General features: G+C 44.2%; 1 protein-coding gene and 1 pseudogene across 1 annotated transcript in view; one reads left to right on the top strand and one right to left on the bottom strand.

The window, feature by feature from the left end:
- The first annotated feature begins 4,391 nt into the window (after nt 1–4,391).
- Nucleotides 4,392–22,314, top strand: part of TEX26 (testis expressed 26) — a 35,808-nt gene continuing 17,885 nt past the window's right edge. Inside the window, exons 1-4 of the mRNA XM_040979898.1 lie at nt 4,392–4,537; nt 11,911–11,992; nt 19,432–19,597; nt 22,074–22,230. Coding sequence (XP_040835832.1) covers nt 4,477–4,537; nt 11,911–11,992; nt 19,432–19,597; nt 22,074–22,230 — 466 coding nt within the window. The 5' untranslated portion in view covers nt 4,392–4,476. The remainder of the gene's footprint in view (nt 4,538–11,910; nt 11,993–19,431; nt 19,598–22,073; nt 22,231–22,314) is intronic.
- Nucleotides 19,015–19,113, bottom strand: LOC121156295 (annotated as a pseudogene).

Here is a 22,314-nt window from a genome sequence, read left to right as displayed (position 1 = left end):
AGATCTTCCATCTGCTGGTTCACTCCCCAAATGGCTGCAATGGCCAGAGCAGGGCTGATGCGAAGCCAGGAGCCAGGCTCTTCTGGTCTCCCATGCAGTACAGGGTTCCAATATTTTGGATCATCCTCTACTGCCTTCCCTGGACACAAGCAGTGAGCAGGTTGGGAAGCAGATTAGCCAGGACATGAACAGGCACACCCATATAGGATCCTGGTGCTTACAAGGGGAGGATTAGCCAATTGAGCTATCGCTCCAGGTCAACAAATGAATTTCTTTTTAATCTTTTTTTAGTTGACTCTGAATGAAGTGTAGTCATTCGATATTCACTTAGCAGGATTCTATCAACTGTGCATAAGAAATATAAACTGCAGTGCTGTATTTTATTAGCAAACATAACAATGATGTGATTTCGGGCAATCTAAAGTTGATGAAAAATCTAGGAACAGATTTTCCTCAGTAAAAGAGTCTCCCATCTGGGTACAAATGAGGACTAATGCAGATATTTTATTATTTAAGATCAATAGGAATCTGTAGGACAGTGACCTTAGCAGCTCATCTACTCTTCATTCCTCCCATTTGTTTTAACACATATGCTACCACGTGCCATATGTTGAGATGGGTCCCAGCCTAAAAAGACGCCTAAAGCATCAACCCTGCTCTTGCTTTCACTTTGACCTGTTTCTTCTCATCAGGTTAGAAAGGCAGAGACACACACACAGAGAATTTCCACCTGCTGATTCTTGCCCTGACTGGCTCAATCTGAATCTCCCCCATGGGTGGCAAGGATCTCCAGTCACTTGCATCATCTGCTATTCCCCTTGGCATGCATTAGCAGAAAGCCGGATTAAAAGCCAAGGAATCAGGACTGGCAAAAGACACTCCAGTAAGGAATACAGACATTCCAAGTGGTGACTTGACAGCTGTATCAGGCATACCTGCCTTTTTATTTTTTAAAAATTTATTTACTTACTTATTGTGAGACAGAGAAACAGAGTGCTGGTGTCTGGTTCACTTCCCAAATGCCCGGAACAGCCATGGCTGGACCAAGCTGAAGCCAGGAGCTGGGACCTCCATCCAGCTCTGACACGGAGGAGCAGGAACCCAACTACACAAGCACCAGCTGTTGCTTACAGGGTGAGCATTGGCAGAAACCAGCAGCAGTTCCAGGACTCCAGCCCCATTACCTTGCCATAGGATGCAGATGAACTACACAGCATGTCAGTCACTGGCCCAAATGTCTGCCTCCATCCTTGCTTTCCCATAGTTCTCCATCTTGTTAAAATCTGACAGATGTACAGGCTAAAAAAAACAATGAAGGAAATGTAATGAGAAAAATTCCGGAAGGAAGATGTCTCACACACCTGTGATTCAGTTTTAGAGAAAAGATTTTAAAAAGATAACTGAAATTTATTTTTAAAACAAATACATAAGGATTGATGTATCCAGGTGACTGATTTATGCAAACTCTCAATAACCTCAAAGACAATTTATTCCTAAGGAATGCAAGGACAGAATAATTTACACAGTGGGGGACTGAGGTGGTTTCTCATGACCTGGGGGGTCATAGTTTAAATCTCTTGCTTATCTTGCTCTTTACACTTGACCTCTGAACTTCGTTACTCCCCTTCCATTTTAGGTTACTCCTAGTCCCTCACTCCCGGGTGGACATTTTCTTCTCAAGAAGCTAAGCCTTGAATTGTCTATACTTCCTGTCTCCTCTCCCTTATCTTTACTGCTTCACATCCTGTTCTCTGTGTGTGTAAATGCAAAAGGACATTGCTTTTAATCATTTCCATGGAAACAACTAATTAACACTTAACCCACTCAATGCAACTATTCTTAACTGCTCGGGAGCAAATCTGTGGAAGGCATATCAGTGTGCTAGAGGTGTTCACTTGTAAAGGATTCACTTATTTTGGCAGGATGTGTGGCTCTAAGCTTCTCCCCCCTTCTTGCTGGCAAAAGAGGCCATTGTATGACCCACTCAGTATCTCTTGCCTGGTTCAGATGAAGTCCCAGCTTCCTGACACGCCCTGAGGGACTGCCATCTGACTGGCTGTGGATGTTCCCTCTACATCCTGACCGCCCAAACACCTCAGGGACTACGGGGTGGCATGGGCTATTCTTTGCCACCTAGGCCCCTCCTCACCGGACAAGTTCCAAACATCCTCCAGGATTCACCACAGGCCTCTCCCTGCCCACAAAGTTTTTTCCTAGAGTGTCCAGGGCATGGCCCCTCTTTAGTCTCACATGCAACCCATATTTATTGCATAGGCAGTATTTATCTGAAGGAGTAAGAAAGGCAAAAACATCATGGAGAGGGGTCCCCTCCAGCAGTCCAAATTCCAAGGCAGGACTAGCACTCTCCTGCTCACCATAAAATGGAACCACTCTAAAAATACATTTGGATGTACACATAAAAATGATTTTTAAAAAAGAATGAAGATGAGAACATCCATCAGACAAAAGGAAGCCATTCCTTGGATTCATGTGGCTTTGCCATGGAAGGATTATGGGTACAATAATTCATCTCACGGTCCCACAAGGTGGATTCTGCTCTCCTCATTCAGCAGGCTGAGAAACCAGGACCCAGAGACGCACCTGCTGCCCTTCCGGGGAACGTGACAGAGCGCGCCTCCCGCTCACCCCATGCAGTGCAGACCCCCACCACTTCATAGCTTGCCACATTGAGGCAAATTAAGACATTAATACGACTCCACTTGTTACATGCTATGTACTTTCAGTGCCCTATTTTAAAAATCTATTTATCTGCAACTCTGCTATGCTAATTAGCTCTACCATTTCCAGACAGTTAATCTGTTATTGGGTGCTACTGTCTTAATTTAGATGCCACTTACTAAATCCTAATTTAGATTCACTCCATTTAATAACATCAACAGAAGTCTTTGCCTTCTAATGTGCTTCACCATTCATCATTGCTTTACATTTTGGGAGTCTAAAACCTGTAATATTCCTTCCATTATATGGGTGGATCTGTACTTCACAGATTCTAGGTTAGCTCTTTTTTAAAGAAATTCCTTGCATATGTCACAGGATATTTATATTCACGCTTGTTCTGTTTTCTCTAAAGTCATCCTTTGTTGGACTTTAAAGTTCACCTAAGGTCCTGTATTGGAATGACCCCTTCAAGGACAAGGAACCATTGTCAAGTGCACTCAAACAGTTGGCAACATTGTCTCATGCACATTTCCTGCTTTCTCTTTTCACCCACCTGGCTCATACCTGTGGGCACTCAGGAGTCACTAAGCAGTTCCCAGTATACATCAGTCTCCAGGCACTTACCAAGAATACAGCGTATCAAAATGCTTGTGGCCAAAATAGAATTGAAAAAGAAGTTTACTCAGGTGAAAAAAATTTATAATGCACACATAGGAGGAGATCTTCCAAAATTCATGGAAACTGGGTTTCAGGGGAAACAATTATGTCTGGATGTCAGTGTGTGTGTGTTTTTCACCAAAATAAACATCTTTTTAATTCATTTCCACGATCTTCTTGTTGTTGTTTGGGGAGGCAGACAATGAGTTCCACTGATTTACTGGCCAAATGTGGCCACTGTGGGGAAATGGACCAGGTTCGAGGCACGAGCTGGAACTCCATGGGAGCCATTCTGCGCCACCTCCCAGGATCTGCACTAGCAGGAAGCTGATGTCTGGAGCTAGAAGGAAGCATAGAACTAGGTAATTCTCATACAGAGAAGAGGTGCTTTACCCTGCTTCTTGATCACTAAGCCAAAAGAAGGTTCTAGTGGTCTCTGGGATGAAGATGGAAGCCCCTCCGTATTCAGTGAAAATTCTAACACAGGTGGGGCCCATGAGAGTAGAAGGACAAGGGCATCAGCAATCACAGCACACCTGGGTTTGGAGTCGGAGGAAAGGATGCTGGGCAGGAGGCCTCCTGATTCCTGAGTCTGCCTCTGCCCCTGTTTACACTTACTTTCTTGAGATCCCCGCCTCCCTCAGCTTGGTTCCTATTCCTTGCAAAGATCCTAGCAGCTTTATCCACCTGTTGAGCAGCAGTGACGAGTGGATGAAAATTCACCTTGTCAAATCTGAAATTGCAGTTTCGGTTAATCTTCCATCCTACTTGGTCCTTCTTAACAGTGGGGAAAGTTCGCTGCAATGTGTGCGTGACAGCACGTTATCCAGTGGGACTAGAAACACTTCTACACACTTTCTGCTCCCCATCTCCGCGCCGTGCGGAGTTCAGGGCTTGCTACTGAGCACCTGCCAGGGAAACACTTGGGCCGCAGTTCCACTGCAGGGGAACAGGACCTGCGTCTCCATGGAGACGCGTCACAGAGCGGCCAAGCGTCACAGAGCGGCCAAGCGTCACAGAGCGGCCAAGCGTCACAGAGCGGCCAAGCGTCACAGGGCGCGTCTCCCCAGCACCCAGGACCGAGGCTTCAGAGTCTTCCACAGCAGCCCGAGCTGAGCTGCGACGGCATCTCGGGGCAGAATGACTCAGCCTGAGCCCCAGGCTGCGTGTCCTTCTGTGTGCGACTCCAAGCTCCAGACAAGTAAGACTTAGGACTCCATAAGTCTGCGGGGGCGGGACCTTGCCCCTCTCCTGCCTGTCAAGCCTCCTCCCTAAACCCATAGATGCTTTAGGACTTCCAGGAAAAGCCTAGTTTAGCAGGGCCTTGAACAGGGAAGCACTAGCTGCCTTTCCAGGGCTCTGGGCAAAGAATACAAGCTTAGCAAACAGCGCGGCAATAGGGGCGGGGGATTAGAGAGCAGGCCAGGTGGATTCGCAGCCCCTGACTCTACTCCCACCAGTGCCTGGCTGGGGCAGAGGCTGGGCCCTCACTCCTCCGGCTGCCAGCAGCTTCTAGCCTTTCAAGAGAGCTGGCATTTAACAGATGGGCGACTCGGTGTCCTCCTACGGCTGCAGCCGCCATGAGTTTCCCAGCTCCACTTTCTGTGTGTGTGGAGGGAGAGCCACTCTCCGCACCAGTGAAGCAGTACCTTGCAGTCAGCTTCCTGCGGCCCTTGTCAGGGCAGTGCTAGGTCCTTGCTGCCACCTGAAAGGATTCACGCTGCTTACCAGGCTCCAGGTCAGAGGACTGTGTTTCCAAGAGTATGCATAGCATGTGCGTTTCTTTCCCTTTCATTCCTTTGTAAATTAAGAATGGATGTCGACTATAATTCATACAGAGACTCAAGCAGCTTTCTAAATGATGGCAAGGCTGGCAGAGGGTGGGGATGTTTGATCCTGGGTTTCTTGCTAGTGCTTTCAAATTCCTTCTCTTTCCTAGCCACCGTGTCTTGGCTTCTTTATTTTTAAAGATTTATTGATTTACTTGAAAAGCAGAGTTACAGAGAAAGAGAGAGACAGAGAGAGATGAAGAAAGGGGAGAGAGATCTCTTTGCTAGCTCACACTTCTAAATGGCCACAACATCTGGGCCTGGGCCAGGTAGAATCCAGGAGCCTGGAACTCTATGCAGGTTTCCCATATGGATGGCAGAGGCCCAAGTACTGGGCCATACTCTGCTGCCTTCCCCAGGTGCATTACCAGGGAGCTGGGTAAGAATAGAGCAGCTGGCACTAGTGTCCAAAGGGGATACCAGCATTGCAGACAGCAGCTTTACTCACCGCACCGCAGTGACCGGCCATCCTTCTTGATTTCTTTCACTGTGTCTTCTCCTCCTTGCCCGGAGGCCTTAGAGTCCATCAATATTAGTCCTGCTGTGATTATCTCCTCCATGTGAGTGACCATTACCCTTCACAGGGCTTCACGTGCACCGATGACCCCAATCTTCAACTCTCACTTGGAATTTCCTCCTAATGTTCAGACTCGAATATCCACCCGTCTCCTGGATTAGTTCCTTTTGGCTGGCACAGAAGAGCCTCCAAACTCAGCAGCCTTGGAGACTTCAAGGAGATTTGCTGCTCAGCTTCCTTGGAACTAGTCCACTCACCCACTCTTCAATTCTACTATTCTAAAGTTTTCCTTCTCCAAGTATTTGACTCTTCCCCTTCAGTGTTGGATTTATTGAAATTGGCTAACTTACAATACTAAACTTGATTATTTAGGCTAGCTAAAACGGACAGTGAAAGAGACAGTGCCCTTAAATCCTTTAGCTCTTCTGATGCTTCCAATAGCCAGGCTGAGTCAGCCTAAGTCAGCGCCTGGCACTCCACCCAGGTCTCCCACATGGGTGGCAGGGACCCACGTTCTGCAGTCATTCCCTGCTGCCTCATGGGGAGCACATTATCAAGAGACCAGAATCAGGAGTGGAGCTGGGACTGCAACCCAGGCATTCCAAAAGGTGCTTTAACCACTATGCTCAAACTTCCAAAACCTTAGGTCTTTCATAGCTACCTTGTGCCAGCCCATCCTCTACTTCTGGGAGAGCCATCCTCCAAGGAGGTGGACTTGATGTGTTGCTTCCAAGCTTTGGTGCAAAAATCAAAAATCATTGCCAATGACTTTGATGACTAATACTGAAATGTGGCTATAGATGGGACTCTCACTGCGTGTGTCACTTTCCTGGGATTGTTATGCAAAGCCACACCTTGGAGACTGGAAACAAGAATGCATTCCTTCCGGCTCTAAAAACAAGGAGTCCAAATGTGATAGTGTAGACAGGGCTTTGTCCCCTCTGGAGGCTCCAGGGGAGAAGCCTTACTTGCTTCTCCCAGCATGTGTTGGCTACTGGCATTCTTGACAGGTGGCTGCAATGCTGTCTCTGCTCCCAACATCACACCTGCTTATTCTCTTCTGCCTGCATCAAGTCTCCCAGTTAGAAAGTCCCTTGTAACTGCACTTAGGGCTCATGATGACAACCCAAGATGACTTTCTTGTCTCTACACCCTTAGTTACCTGGGCAAAAACCCTTTTCCCCATAAGGACGGAGCTACAGGTCATGGAGATTGTCACGTGGACATATCTCTTTGGGAGGCATGGCTTCTGCACACTACAAGGGCTTAGCATTTGTTAATACCTGTAATCCTCTAAACACTATGAGGTTAGAGTTATTAGGTACTGATAATACTTATCTACCAGCTTACTGTGAGAATAAACCAAAAGAATGTCTATGAAAACACTTCAAAAAGGATAATAAATTGTATTAGTTTCTGTTCTATAATACATTCAGAGTTTTATCATAGGAGGGAACTTCAAAAGCTTGTGGAAAATGAGATTAAAAGATAAATTCATTTTGGCGCTAAATTAATTTAAAAGCCACATACAGTTCTTTTTAAAGATTTATTTATCTGAAAAGTGTAACAGCAGAGGATGTGTTGGGGACACACACACACGCAGAGGTATTTCATCTACCAACTGTCTCAAAATGACTGCAACAGCTGGGACTGGTTTGGATCTCAGCCAGGAGTCCAAACCTCCATCCAGGTCTGCCACGTAGGTGCAGAAGCCCAAGTACGTAGGCTGTCTTCTGTGGTTTTTCCAGGTGCATTAGCAGAGATCTCGATTTGAAGCATGGTAGCCAGGACTTGAGCCAGGCACATGAATGTGGTACACCTGAATTGCAAGAGGTAGCATAACCCACAGTACCAGCTTTCCAAAAAAAGTTAAGATCTTAATTACACACAGATCTCAATTTTTTTTTGCACAAGATTTTTAAATTCCACTTCTCATAAAGTTTTGGAATGCCCTTGTATGTTTTTATAGTAGCAAACACTTCCAATGAAGGTAGCCTTGAGAGCAGGTTGGGAGAGTCAGGACAGGCAAATCTCACCAATTCATCACGAGTCCTTTCTTCTTTACTTCAATCACAACGGTTTGCTTGTCATGGCTTAGGTTCTTATACTTCCCACTTTTTTTCTTCTATAAAGTACTTTATTCCATATCTTCCCAGTTCCCTGTTCAACTTTGGTTACTGCTTCATCCAAAGTCCCTTCTGAACCTACCTGTGTGATTTCTTCCTATTCAAGCACAAAAAATCAAAGATTCGTCAGGCTGCCTGTGACACACAGGACAGCAGCACAATTTCAGACTTGTATTCTTGGGACACGGGTGTTTTCCTAGCCTAGGCTATCGCCAAGATGAAAGCCAATGTTCCAGATCCTAGGGCTGAGGACTTGTGCAGAAAGATCAGAGAATGAGGAAAGACAACATCACAGGAAAGGTGGCCATGAAGCTACAGGAAAGGCGTGGAGATTCTACTGGCCCTTGGGGAGAAGTCTAACACCAAGAGAACACATTAATGACAATTTGAAATTTTTCTACTTATTAAAAGGCAAGATCTCTCTCTGTGTTACACACACACACACACACACACACACACACACACACACACACTCACACATCTTCCATCTTCTAATTCAGTCCCCAATGCCTGCAATAGCCAAGGCCAGACCAGCCAGAAGCCAAGAACTCAGAACCTCACCTCTATTTCCCTTGCAGGTGCCAGGGGCCCAAGTACTGAAACAGTCACCTGCCACTTCCTGGCATGCATTAGCAGGAAGGTGGGTCTGAAGCCAACTATCAGGGGCTTAAAACAAGCATTCCAATGAGGGGTGCAAGCATAAGTGGCAGCTTAACCCATTGCAACACACTGTCCACATCTTTTTAAAAATAATGTCTGTTTATTGATTTGTATTTATTTGAAAGTCACAATGACACAAAGAAAGTGAGCACTGTGAATTTTTTTCAAAAAACTTCTCATAATGAAGAGGATCAATTTCAAGGGCACACTTTATTTTCAAAAGAATTGTCAGTGGATGTAGAATGCCAAGAAATACAGACCCAGCAATGATACCTATAACAAGGGGAAAAAAATCATTCAATATAAAATTAAAGGCAATTGCACTGTGCATCCCCATGGATTAGGATTAAGGTGGGGGGGGGGACTAGGGAATTTGTCCTTAGGTAACACAGGGCGAAGGAGCCGGCTTGGCCCAGGTTCTGGAAGCAGGCAGGCAGCCAGCCATGGCACTCTGGCCCTGCAGACTCCTGGAAAGGGAACAGGCACTTGGCGAGTGACAGCTGACAGCTGCCTCTGCTGAGTGGGGGAAAGACTATAGACAGGGCACCAAGAGGGGCAGCTTGCTGGCCCACTTAACTAATGACAAGATGCCACCTGCAGGGCTATTCTGCCAGGGCTTTCGAAGCATATTTGAATGAAGCAGGAAAGTCTTGGCCCAAGTTCATTGGTGAAGTAAGAAGAAGGCAAAAGAATGTATGGCCTCTGCGCTTAGAATCTTTCCTGATCCCCGCCGAACTCCCAGCCCCAGACACTAGCCTGCTTCACCATGTCTTCCCACTGACTCTCCACATGTAAGGTTCTTGTACCAGGCAAGTCCTCACTTCTGATATTGGATAAAATGCATCCAGGCATAAAATGATTCCCTCTACACCAAGAGTCTTGAGTCACTTCCAGTGTAGTGGGATTCGAGAGGAAAGAGCTGGACCAGGGTCAGCCAAATTGCAGTTGTGGACAACCGGGCTGAGGCCTCGATTCACTGGGGGAAACTTCCCAATGGAGGTCACACTTGAACCCATGTGATTGCAGAACAGAGTCACAGATGTGCAAATCTGGCTATCTTACTGGATGTGAAGCCCTGTGAAATTATCAACTGACAACTGTGTGGGCCACAGTTTGTCAGTGTCCCATACTGAAGCCTCCAGTCACAGCGGCTCCACTTCCTGTCCAGCTCCCTGTTATCACTTGGGAAAGCAGCAGAAGATGGTCTCGGTGCTCCTGCCACCCAAGTGGAGTTCTGAGCTGATGACTTAGTCCTGGCTGTTGCAGGCATTTGGGGAATGAACCAGTAGATAATCGTGCTCTCTCTGTGTGTCTGTCTCTCTCTGTGTGTCTCTCTTTCTCTCATTTTGCCTTTCAAATAAATCTTTCACAGAACCTGAAAACAAGAGATTGGGGAATGAATAACATAAACGACAGAAACTGTAATTGTTCAGCCAGGACTCTCTATGCTAGGTAGGTTTATAGAGGGTTTTGTGTGTGTGTGTGTGTGTGTGTGTGTGTGTGTGTGTGTGTGTGTGTGTGTGTTTGTTTTGAGTACTGGGGAATTGAAGACAGGAGCTCTAGCAATTGCCATAGGCTGCAGGAAGAGGAACACATGTACATGAAATGAGGTGGCTACAGCATTGTAGAAATGCAAGCACAGGGCCTAGACAGCAGCATTCTTCAAAAATTAAAGATACTTGGGCAGCTGCTCTGACACAATGTTAAGCCATCACTTGGGACACTCACCATCCCTTTGCCAGTTTGAGGGTCAGCTGCCGTACTCTCATCTAACTCCTTACTAGTGCAAGTGGGAAGCAGCAGTTGATGATCCAAACACTTGGACTCCTGACACCCATGTGGGAGGCTCAGATGGAGCTCCTGGCTCCTGGCTCTGGCCTGCCCATGCCTGGTCATTATGGTCATTTAGGGAGTGAACCAGCAGATAGAAGATCTCTCTCTTTTTCTCATCTTCTTTTCCTCTCCCTCTCTGCCCCACTTTCAAGTACATAAGTACATCTTTAAATACAGACATTTTAAGCCATGTTCTTGTAGAAATATGAAAAGCAATAGTAGCTGCCCAAATAAGAAGAATGAGATAATGATTACACTTTAAGTATACATAGTGAGGAATATGGTTAGTACTGCCAGCTGGATGCCTGAGACCATGGACAGTATTGGATCCCAGATGCAAGCACTGCACCACCTGCCAAGTGACTAATGGGTAGCATCCACAGCATGGACACATTGGATAAAGGAATGAGTTACAGCCTGGGCAGGACTGCAGGAGTTGGTGCGAGACTTCCTGTTGCTTACTCAAAATGGCAGTGATTTAAAATAAAATTAATTCCAGCACTTACCATTTACTGACCACCAGGAACTATCACATTGTTGATGCGGAGGGACTGCTGTGTTACCAAGACTGTATTGAAAACAGGAAGCTATGGTAGATAATTATGGCTGTTCCTGGCCACCTAATGGTACGTGCTCAGCTGGTGTCTTCTTGAAACCATCTGGGAGTGGTTGCCACTGGCAGTCCCTTTCACCTGGAAACCCTTTCTCCATCTCTCTGGCTCTTCCTACCACCCTCTCAGCTGGCTCCTCCTCCTGGCATCAGTCTCCGAACTTCCATAGCTGAACTCCCTCCCTTGTGGATCTCATCCAACTTTCTGGATGTGGAGAACATTGACATTGCACGATTGTGCACGGGCATTCCACAGGATGTATCAGAGCTGCCCCAGCTGAGCTAGCCTAGGCCATTGTCAGTGTCAGAAACACAACAGGATACTTGGTCTCATATGTATTCCTGTTTTTTTGTCAAGTAAAGTGGTCAGAGCTAAAACCCTATTTGCCATTGTATTTACAGATGCCTACAAAACCCTGCTGTGATTACATCCACATGCATACAAGGGTGGAGAGAAATAAACCTAATTGTTAACACGAGCTACTTGGGAGGGAGGAGTGGGGTGGAAGGTGACAGGTAAGGAGGGGAAGAAGGGAGAAGGTATCCAGGAAAAAAAAATTGGTAAATCTAATAGGTTTCCCTGTTGTAGAAATAATTTCATCTTTACAGAGGTATATCTCTTATAGCACATGCAAAATTAGCCACCAAAGTGTAGCACTTTCCCTAGCATCTTGAGTAGACATCATGAGATAGAATTTGAAATGAACTGCTATTGGCGGGGGGGGGGGGGGGGCGGGGGGAGGCGTGTAATAAATTTAACCTGTGGCTTGAATTCCTTAAAACAGCATTCTGAATGCTCAGGAAAAAACAATAGACTCTTTCTGACAATGAAATTAAGCTTCCCTCTTATTAGAGTTTGTTAGTTGACCTTTATTTCTAAAGTTAAATTAATATGCAAAGTATTTTTTGTCTTGCAACATTATTTTGCTGGCTAAAAAAGCATTCAATCAACACAGTCTAGATTGTCACATTGAAAATGATTTTGTTTTCCTGCAGCAGCTGTAAACAACTGGGATCCCTATGCCACCACAATGAGGACAGCTTTCACACCGAAATCAGGAGCAGCACCTGCATTAATTCGGTAGATCTCCAATTCAGATTAATACACACACTCTAATTTGTTCATGTGTCTTCTGTTATTCAGAATCCAAAACAAATAGACTAATTAGAGAAGGCTGATAAAATTGCACTAAGGTGGGGGAGTATCTCTCTCTCTTCTTTCAGGAGACACCCCATCTTCCAGATCCCTCCCAGGAGATGTCTTCCCCCCTGCTTTTTCTTTTTATGTTCACTTTGCAAACAGAACTTATGCTCTGCTTCAAATAAAACGCACTGGGGGACAAATTCCTGTGTACGTAGTTCCCCAAGCACCAGGGAGAGTGCCTCCCCTCTAACAGCAGCCAGTCCTTTTACCAGAAAACCAAGGAAGTTCCCGCCCTAGTTTTAAATAAAGTTACTGTGTGCTGTGGGTTACAACTGGCTCCATCCGTTGGTTCATAGGATTGTGTTACCCAAATGTGAAGTGTGACTTGACTCCAATCCTTACATAGTCACGGGCAGTCAATGAACATTGAACCAATGGTGGAGCCGTTGTCATTATCACCACCACACACAACATTCATCTTAGGGCAAAAAGCCACAGCCTGCCTGTCCTGGCATCCGCCCTCCAGTGATTGCAGTGTCAGCTGCTTCTCATCCACTTCTACCTGCTGTGAGAGCACCACAGCTGCCTTCCTCATTCACTTTCCCCCCAGTGTTTGCCAGGCTTCCGGAAAGTGTTGGGCTCCCAGACTCCTTGTTGCTGAGCTGGTTTTCCTGCTGAAGTGCTTTATTTCCAATCACTGTGAGATTTACCCTCCAACTGTAATGAACACGCCAGGTTCCCTGACAGCCACAGTTATCTCAAGACCTATTCTGGAGGAAAGCCAGAAACAGATTCTACAACAGGGGGTCTTCAAACCCACCTATTTTTAATGTTCTCATGAATAATTCAGCATAAATTTAAATAATTGTAGAATATGAAACTTCCTGGGCTGGCAGGATGGCTCAATTGGCCATTGCTCCATATACAAGTGCCAGCATCCCATATGTGCACTGGTTCGAATCATGGCTGCTCCACTTCCCATTAGGCTCCTTGCTTATGGCCTTGGAAATCAGTAGATGGCGGTCCAAAACCTTGAAACCACACACCCCCATGGGAGACCCAGAAGAAGCACTTGGCTCCCAGCTCCGGATTGACCCAGCTTAGGTCATTGAAGCCATCTGGGGAGTGAGTCAGTAGGTGGAAGATCTGTCTCTCCCTGTCTCTGATAAACCGTCATTTCAGTAAAATATAAATCTTCAAAAAAGAAGGAAAGAAAGAACTTACAGCCTATCCTGAAAACTGACTTTAAAATAAAAATTTCAATAGAACCAGCAGATGTTCTATATGCTTTAGCAAATTAACACTTCCAGAATCCCTGAAAAAAAATGAATAATCAATTTATTTTATTCCTTTTCCTCATTGAACTCTTACTCCCACTCCCCTTTTCCTCCTTCTGTAAGACATTTTATGTTTGAAAGCAATTTATTGATCTGTTATACTTCTTTGTGATTGTTTTAATATATTAATTGAAATTAATTTTTAAGCATGTTCTATGGCTCTGTTGAGTTATCACGGTTGTTCTTAGTGCACAATGGCTCAAAGCAATAAATACATTGCAGTGTTAGTAATTATTAGCTGCAAAGTGTATTTTTTCAGAACTGCATTTTAATAAGATAAATGGGGCTGTTTGTTTTTGCTCATATAGTCAATTTTGAGTGTTGTTTTTTAAATTAGACTGCAATACAGTAGGTATCATTTTTCTGCTATTTTTTTTCCAGTTTCTATTATTGAAGAATCTTGCTCAGGACTATATGTAGATATGAATGGAGGGGATTTCTATACAGCAAGCTTTGTTTTGTTTTGCTTTGTTTTGCTTTGTTTTGTTTTTTCCTAAGCTCTTAAGTTCCACACCAGAAATCACAAAGTGATTTTTAATAACCAATCCACTGATAATATTCTGGTTAGTTTCTCCTTCCATTTTACTGGAAACTTTTCATGCCATAATTTGTCATTTGTATGTTGTGTTAGTCCCATATCAATTTCTGAGAAATATGCTGAAAATCACACCTTAATAAATGACTAAGAAATTACACCTGTTACTCTTTTACTTGGATACAATCTGTTTAATATTATATTCTTTTTTTTAAGATTTATTTTTTTTTTTTATTAGAAAGGCGGATATACAGAGAGGAGAGACAGAGAGGAAGATCTTCCATCCGATGATTCACTCCCCAAGTGAGCGCAACGGCCGATACTATGCCTGACGAAGCCAGGAGCCTCTTCCGGGTCTCCCACGCGGGTGCAGGGTCCCAAAGCTTTGGGCCGTCCTCGACTGCTTTCCCAGCCACAGGCAGGGAGCTGGAAGGGAAGCGGGGCTGCCGGGATAGAACCGGCGCCCATATGTGATCCTAGGGCGTGCAAGGCAAGGACCTTAACCACTGTGCCATCGTGCCGGGCCCTAATATTATATTCTTAAACAGGACTTGAAGAGTGAAATCATTGGTTTTAATGTTTTCTGAGACCATATTTTTAAAATAAAAGCCTTTCTACATCATATAGTTTTAACATATTTTTTATCAAAATCTTGGAAATGAAGGTTTAGCTCATTCAATTTACATCATCTTTACCTGTTTGGCAAAATCAGTTCCTGTCAAACCAATGAGTGAAATTAGGTCTACCTTCCATCACATTAAAATCTAGCTACACTTTTAGGTCAAATAGATATTAACAGGACCCAGCGTGGCAGCCTAATGGATAAAATCCTCATCTTGCATGTGCCAGGATCCCATACAGGCACTGGTTCATGTTATGGCAGCCTGCTTCCCTTCCGGCTTCCTGCTTATGGCCTGGGAAAGCAGTTGAGGACAGCCAAATCCTTGGGAACCTGCACCTACGTGGGAGACCTGGAAGAAGCTCCTGGCTCCTGGTTTTGGATGAATTTAGCTCCAGCTGTGGCAGCCACTTCAGAAATGAACCAGTAGATGAAAGATTTTTCTCTCTCTCCTCTTCTCTGTATATCTGCCTTTCCAATAAAAATAAATCAATCTTTAAAAAATAGATATTAACATATTTTAAGGAAAATTATGGAAACTACTGAAAAATAAATTATGGAATACGTATTTCAGGGAAGATTGTTATAAATAGACAAGAGAAATGTAAAACGAACCAAGTATGAAATGAGTAATGATATCCAAATTAACAAAAGTATGCCATAAAATATGAAGCCAAATGTGTAAGTTATCCATAATAAAAATATTATGGAGCATAATAAAAATACGTAATTTACTTGTCTAAATACGTTCTCATATATATGTAACTCTAATGCTTGAGACTTTTTTGGAGTAAATAACAATTGTGCAAAAATTTCAATTTTATTAGATATCTAAATCAAGCATGTGCTATGATTTAGTAAAAGAGAAAGTTATACATAGGGAACATTAATTGTTCTGACAAACCAAAATATACTTTGATTTGTTATTATATTCATAATAAAACATAAAATGAATATTTGGCTACGTTGGAGTAAATATTTTATAATGTTATCAAGACTAAAAAGAAGGTTCAAATATCTGACTACATGATGAAAACAACCAAAGAATCTTTAAAAACTTATTAGTCTGGGATACATGTGGACCAGGAGTTCAAGACCCCAGTTAAGACCCTAATGGCTCCCTTTGGAATTCTGGGCTCTGTTTCCAGCTTCAGAGCCTCACCCTACCTTCCTGCTAGCTCAGATTTTCTCCTTCTTCTGCTTTTAAGATTTATTTATTTTTATTGGAAAGTCAGATACACAGAGAGGAGGAGAGACAGAGAGGAAGATCTTCCATCTGATGGTCCACTCCCCAAATGACTGCAACTGCCAGAGCTGAGCCAATCTGAAGCCAGGAGCCAGGAGCATCTTCTGGATCTCCCACACAGGAGCAGGATCTCAAGGCTTTGGGCCGTCCTCTACTACTTTCCCAGACCACAGGCAGGGAACTGGATGGAAAGCGGGGCCACCAGGATTAGAATTGGCACCCATTTGGGATCCCAATGCATGCAAGGCAAGGACTTTAGCCACTAGGCTACCATGCCTGGCCCCAGCTCAGATCTTGAGAAGCTCAAACAGCTGGGTTTCTGCTATCCACATGGGCGACTTAGATGAACATATCCATTTCCAAGCATTAATCCCAGTCCAGGCCAGGCAGTATGGGCAGTTGGGGAATGAGCAGGCAGAAGGCAGCTCAGGCTGTCTCTCACATAAAAACAAATCAACACAAAACCAGGGAGAGACCTTGGTAGTCTTGGAAAAGATTGTGGTTACATTTACAGCAGTTGCCAACACAAAGCTGTACAGCAGAGACCCAGACATGCCTTTTATGCCAGCCAAGGTCATGTCTTTGGAGGAATTTTTTGTTTGTTTTGTTTTTCAAAATTTATTTATTTTTATTGGAAAGGCAGATTTACAGAGAGAAGGAGAGACAGAAAGATCTTTCATCCACTGGTTTGTTCTACAAATTGCCAGAATGACTGGAGCTGAGCTAATCCAAAACAGGTCCCAGGAGGCTCTTCCAGGTCTCCCACAGTCTCCAACACAGGTGCATGGTCCCAAGGCTTTGGTTCATCCTCCTCTGCCTTCCTAGGCCACAGGCAGGTGGAGCAGCTGGGACACAAACTGGCACCCATATCAGATGCCAGCACTTGCAGGTGGAAGACTCGCCAGTTGAGTTATCATGGCTGGCCTAGGGGAATGTTTTTAAAAGGCTGAAAGATGTCTGCGCTAATATGTCAAAAGGAGGCCTTTTTAGGCATACTGTGTCTTCTCCTGTCCTCTCAAGGGCCTGTCCTTCAGGAAGACATGATCATTTTGTAATTGTCAGGAGACGAGAAACTAGACTGCACTGTCAGCCACGCCTCTCTGCACCCAAGTTAAGAACACAGGCGGGACTCCCCCGGTTGTAGCACAAACTGGCACTGTACAGAGACACCCATGGCACAGCAAGGTCTGAGCACTTGCCTTGTAGTTGTGTAGAACTTGGGTCATAAGGAGCCTTGTCAAAAATCACTCTGACCCCAATTTCCCCCCACTGGGTGCTCCTCATGGTTGGAAATCTGTTCACTGCAGTGAGATCCTATGGCTGCTTTGAAAAGGATCATAGGGAAAAGTATGTGGAAAGAAAGGAAGTATGTGTGTAACAGCCAAGTTTATTTCCAGCCAGACACTTGTAGGAAATTGAGATCTGGAAATCCATTCCTTTAAAGCTATTTGTGGAATGTGTCTTTTGGAAAATCTTCCATTTACATCTAAATGACAGAGAAATCATCAATCACGTAGATGTTTCCAGCTTCCCAGATGTTTGTCTCTTGCAGGCATTAACCTGAACCTACCCAGCCCCTCCTATTAAAATGTCAGTCAGTAGAGGGGCAGGCATTTAGCCTAGCCTGAACACTTGGGTTCAGATCCTGGCTCCTAACTCCAGCTTCTTGCTAATGCAGACTCTGGGAGGCACCGTGTGATGCTCAGGAGGTTGAGACCCTGCCATCCCCAGAGGAGTCATGCATGGTGTTCTCAACCTCAGCCTGGCACAGATCTGGCCACTGCAGGCATTTGTGGCAGTGACTTGGTGGATGGGACCCCCACCCCCCTCCTCTGTCAGGCTCCTTTTCCTGCCTCTCAAATAGACAATTTTTAAAAAGTCAGTCTGGAGTATATTAAACATTCACAAAGGTGTCTTCAGGTGGATCTCCAGGCATCGCCCAGTTCTAGTGTCATCAACACAGTGGTATTTTTTGGGTGTACCCTGCACCAGCTCTTTCCACTGGAGCATATTGAAGCAATTCCAAGACAGCATATCATTTCAATCCTAAATATTTTATATATGCGTCTAAACAATACCTTAAAAATATATAACAAAACCATTATCTCATCTATAAAAAACATTATTCCTCATTGCCAATCTTCTAACCAGCAACAAAATTTATTAAAGCTGAATAAAAAAATGAATCCAAACAAGGCTCATATATGGCTTTTGGTTGTGTATCTTTCAGTTTATATAGTCCACAGGATTTTTTTTTAGCATTTTCTTTAGTGATAAAACAGTTTCCTTGTTCTGATTTTTCCCTGAATTTATCCCCATGTGCATATTAAATATTCCTCCCCTCATACACCTGATATTCTAAGAACATATTGATTCATGTTCCACTTTCCAAAATATTTATTTGAGAGGGATGGAGAGAAGTGTGGAGAAAGAGGAGAGACAGAAATAGAGGTGGTGGGGGAGAGGTAAATATGTTAGTTCATTCCCCAGATACTTGCAATGGCCAGGGCTGGACCAGGGCCAACGCTAGGGGCTGGGAACTGAGTTCCCGTCTCCCACATAGGTGGCAAGAAGCCCAGCTACATCAACCATCCCTTCTGCTTCCCAGAGGCTGAGCCAGGAATTAAACCAAAGTGCTTCAAGATGGGATGTAGGAATCTTAACCACCAGGCCAAATGTTCATCCCAAATATTGAACAGATGATGTTCCGTGTATCCCTCCAGAAGCCCACCACATGTGAGGTGAATGATCAATGCTGGCCATTATCTTGATGTACTATTTCATTAGGGACTTGCAGATCAGTGATAAGCTGATTATCACAGCTTTCACATTTTTTTAGTTGAAATATTTTCATTTTCCTTTTTTGTTCATTTTATTTTTAATATTGTTTGCATAGTTGAGAGGGATGCACACGATGTAGCCCTCTGATTAGGGTGGGGAGGGTCAGATACCGTGGAAGGTGAATGGGATGCATGTTTCAGTTTTTGCTTTTGTTCCCCTGTATCAGCAGGGGAAGAGAAGGTGGGTCCTCTCTTTGCTGTCAAACTACATCAGCTCCGGAGGATGCAGGAAGCTCATTTGATGACACCTCAGAGATCTCAATGTTAGGAAGAGTGTTCCGAGGTTCTTACTAGGGTGCTTTTGATAGTTTTAAGAATTTTTTTTATTTCATTGCCCCAGGGTTGAGAAATTTTTTCCAAAGATTATTGGTTGACAAAGTCCAAATGTGCGGAACGTTTCATGCATTTGCATGTCATCCTTGCACTGGGGCCATGTTGATCTCTGTTTCGTTCCAGTTTTATGTGCTGCCAAGGTGAGTTCCATTTTCCTATTTTCAGCTGGATTACTTTGGTTATGCCAAAGTGCTCCTTGGGAGAAAACCCAGTTTAAAAAAAACAGCAAAATTAGTTTTGTGTCGCTGGTTTTTTTTTTTCATTTAATACCTCTTAAACTTATGTTAAGAGTCACCCTAAGACACAAGATTATTTCTTTTCAAGAGAATTTGGAGATTAAATTATTTCTGGTATCAAATATTGAGTCAATTGATCTTTAAAAAAACATCTAACAAAACATTTGGTGTGTGTGTATTGCTCTGAGAACTGGCATTTAAGTACTCTAACTTGTACTGTTTTCTTGTAGTCAAAAAAGCATCCGAAGATTAGGATACACCTACTCACTAAGCGACCCCATGCCCAATCAGACCCTGTACAATGATGAATATGTTTGGAAATCATATTCTAAGGAGGACTTGCTCAAAAATGGGACTTCAAGAAAAACCAGGCATCACAAATCCCATCCCAAACAAGTAAGATATTGCCAAGAGCCTGTCATATTCTGTAATCACGGGATTCAAGGTGCTTCTAAAAGTCCTTCCCGCCTATCTTATCCCATTTATTTCTAACTACTTTTCTATCCACTACAGCTTTTTTCTTTAAACTTTAGAAAATGGAAGCACAATTCATGTAACATGAAATGTGAACAATTTATAGCACTCAGTTCTTTCACATTGTGTCATTTTCATCATACAGCAGGAAACTATATCCCTTAAGCAACTCCTCCCTACTCTCCCATCTCCCAGGCCCTGGAAACCACCGATCTGCTTTCTAAGGCCATGGATTCCCTATTCTGGAGGTTTACATGTGGAGTCACACAATGGGAATCTTTGGTGCCTGGCATCTCACACCTAGGAGGACATTTTTTAAGGTGCGTTTGTCAAGTAGCAAGTGTCTGTCCTCCCTTCCTTTTCATGGTACCACAGTCAGTCTATTCATGTACCTACTGATGGAAGTGTGAACTGATCCTACTTTTTGGCTATTGAAAACAGTGTTGCTATGAAAAAGCATGGGCAAGCCCTGGTGTTTGTTTCACGTATTCTCAAACCTCCAGATCTTTATCATTCTTTGTCTCTGTGTAAAATGCCCTCCTCTTGTCCACCAGGAAAACTGTGTCCTTTATAAGTAGGAGTAAGTAAAGATAGCCATTTCTTGCTCCCCTTCTCACTGGGTGCAAGCAACTGCTCTCCCCTCTGCTTTCTTGGCACTGTGCACTGGGCACCAAAGGCAACACTCACTTGCAGTATGCGGCTTCATTTCCTTGACTGCCTTGGGGGCAGAGTCACTTGGATACATGCAATATACCAAATGGTGGTAGAATGGACAGGTTCTGGTGACCAGAGTGACAAAGAAGAGGAAAGAGGGAAGGATGATGACCTGGATGATGGGATGCATGTTGGGTTTACTTAGATGGACCAGAGTGGAAGATCAAGTTGGGAAGGAAGGAAATGGAGCAAAACATGAGTTTAGTTGAAATTTTGTTTGTTGATTTTTATGTGACTATCAGGTAATTGAACATACAGGCTTAGAGCTCCAGTGAAAGAGATGGGCAGGCTGGAACTTTAAACTTGGAGTCATTAGGATATACCCAGAGGCCCTATTAAACTTGGCTTCTCAGAGCACCCATTTATCATCTTTTACCTCAAATATGCTCCTGCAAATTTTAAGTTAAAATCTGTGGGCCAAGCATGATGGCTCAATTGGCTAATTCTCCCCATTGCAAGTGCCTGGATTCCATATAGGCACCAGTTGGCATCCTGACTGCTTTATTTCCCATCCAGCTACCTGACTATGGCCAGGGAAAGCAGCAGAGGATGGCCCAAGGATCCTGTTCTCCTGCATGGGAGACTCAGAAGAAGCTTCAAGCTCTGGACTGGCCCAGCTCTGGCCATTGCAGTCATTTAGGGGGTGAATCAGCAGACAGAAGATATTTCTCTCTGTCTCTCCTCCTCTCTGTATATCTGACTTTCCAATAAAAATAAATCTTTAAAGAGAGAAAGAGAGAGAAGAAATGAAGACACTGATGGCAACCACTGAGTAGCAAATAAAGAAGACCTTGAGACTGTGGTGAGAGAAGCAAATATGATAAACTAAAGTAGACTAAAGGGAAAAGAGTTCAGAGGGCCCAGGGAAAGTTACACAGAAGAGCACAGGTGCCCCAACAGAGCAGAGGTAAGTGCAGGTGCAGTGTGTAAAGGTTGGGGCAATGGGCTTCGGGTTTCTCAAGGTGATAGGAAGCAAGGTATGAAACAGGGAACATGGAAAGAGGGGGTAGACGTTTCAAGTATAATATAAATTTTAAAATCTGCTTAGAGACAGAGAAGGTGCCTTCCTCCCCATTCTTCAGGCTGCTCCCAAGGCCTCTGTGGAGAGACAGGGAAGTGCGGCCACTGTCTCTGTCAGGTCTAGAATTTGCATGTGAGTTTTCTTCTCTTGGTTTTTCTTAAATCACTATTTTTCTCCTAGCTGAAAAGAAGGGAGGGAGATGTCCTCTGGTTTACTTCCTAAAAGCATACAACAGCATGGACTGGACCATGTCCAAAGCCAGCAGCGAGAGCTCCATCTGGGTCACCTGTGTGGGTGGGAAGGGACCAAGCATTTGAATCATCATTTGCTGCCTCCAAGGATCATTAACAAGAAGTAGAATGAAGTGGTGGAACTGGGGCTCCCTTCCCAGGTATTCCAATATTGGGACTGGAAAAACCTCCTGTAAGAATTCTGGTTGAATTCTGGTTGAATTCATCATCAATACGAAAATTCAAAAATGCACCAAGTGCCTGGTTTACAGCTAGGGAAGCCAACGGCTCCCAGTGACTGGTTCCCCGCATACCAGTGTGGTGGGTGGGTGTAATGGATCTTACAGACTCCATTTTCACACACATTGGTAGTCTCTATTCCATCGGAATGAATCTACATGAATTTTCTTGAAACCTGTGTTTACACTGTTAGGACTTGTTTCTGTGGACACTACCTAAAGGCCAACAACGGACAGCACTGAAGAGCTGCCTGCCTTGGAAAATCCCTGCTTCGGTGGAGGAAGTTAGGCAGGCGCTGTCCAATCAGTTTGTTTCCTGTACCAGGAGAGACTTTGTGGATGTATCAAAAGGTAAACCTCTTTGCTCTTCTCTTTTCCCTGATCATGAGCTGGTCCTGGGTGGCCGCAAGGAACTCACAGTCTATATGTGACACA

The sequence above is a fragment of the Ochotona curzoniae genome, unplaced genomic scaffold (genome assembly GCF_017591425.1).
Source record: "Ochotona curzoniae isolate NIBS_2020 unplaced genomic scaffold, NIBS_Ocur_1.0 contig_3332, whole genome shotgun sequence".
NCBI classification, from domain to species: Eukaryota; Metazoa; Chordata; class Mammalia; order Lagomorpha; family Ochotonidae; genus Ochotona; species Ochotona curzoniae.
This window is presented reverse-complemented; position numbering and strand designations above follow the sequence as displayed.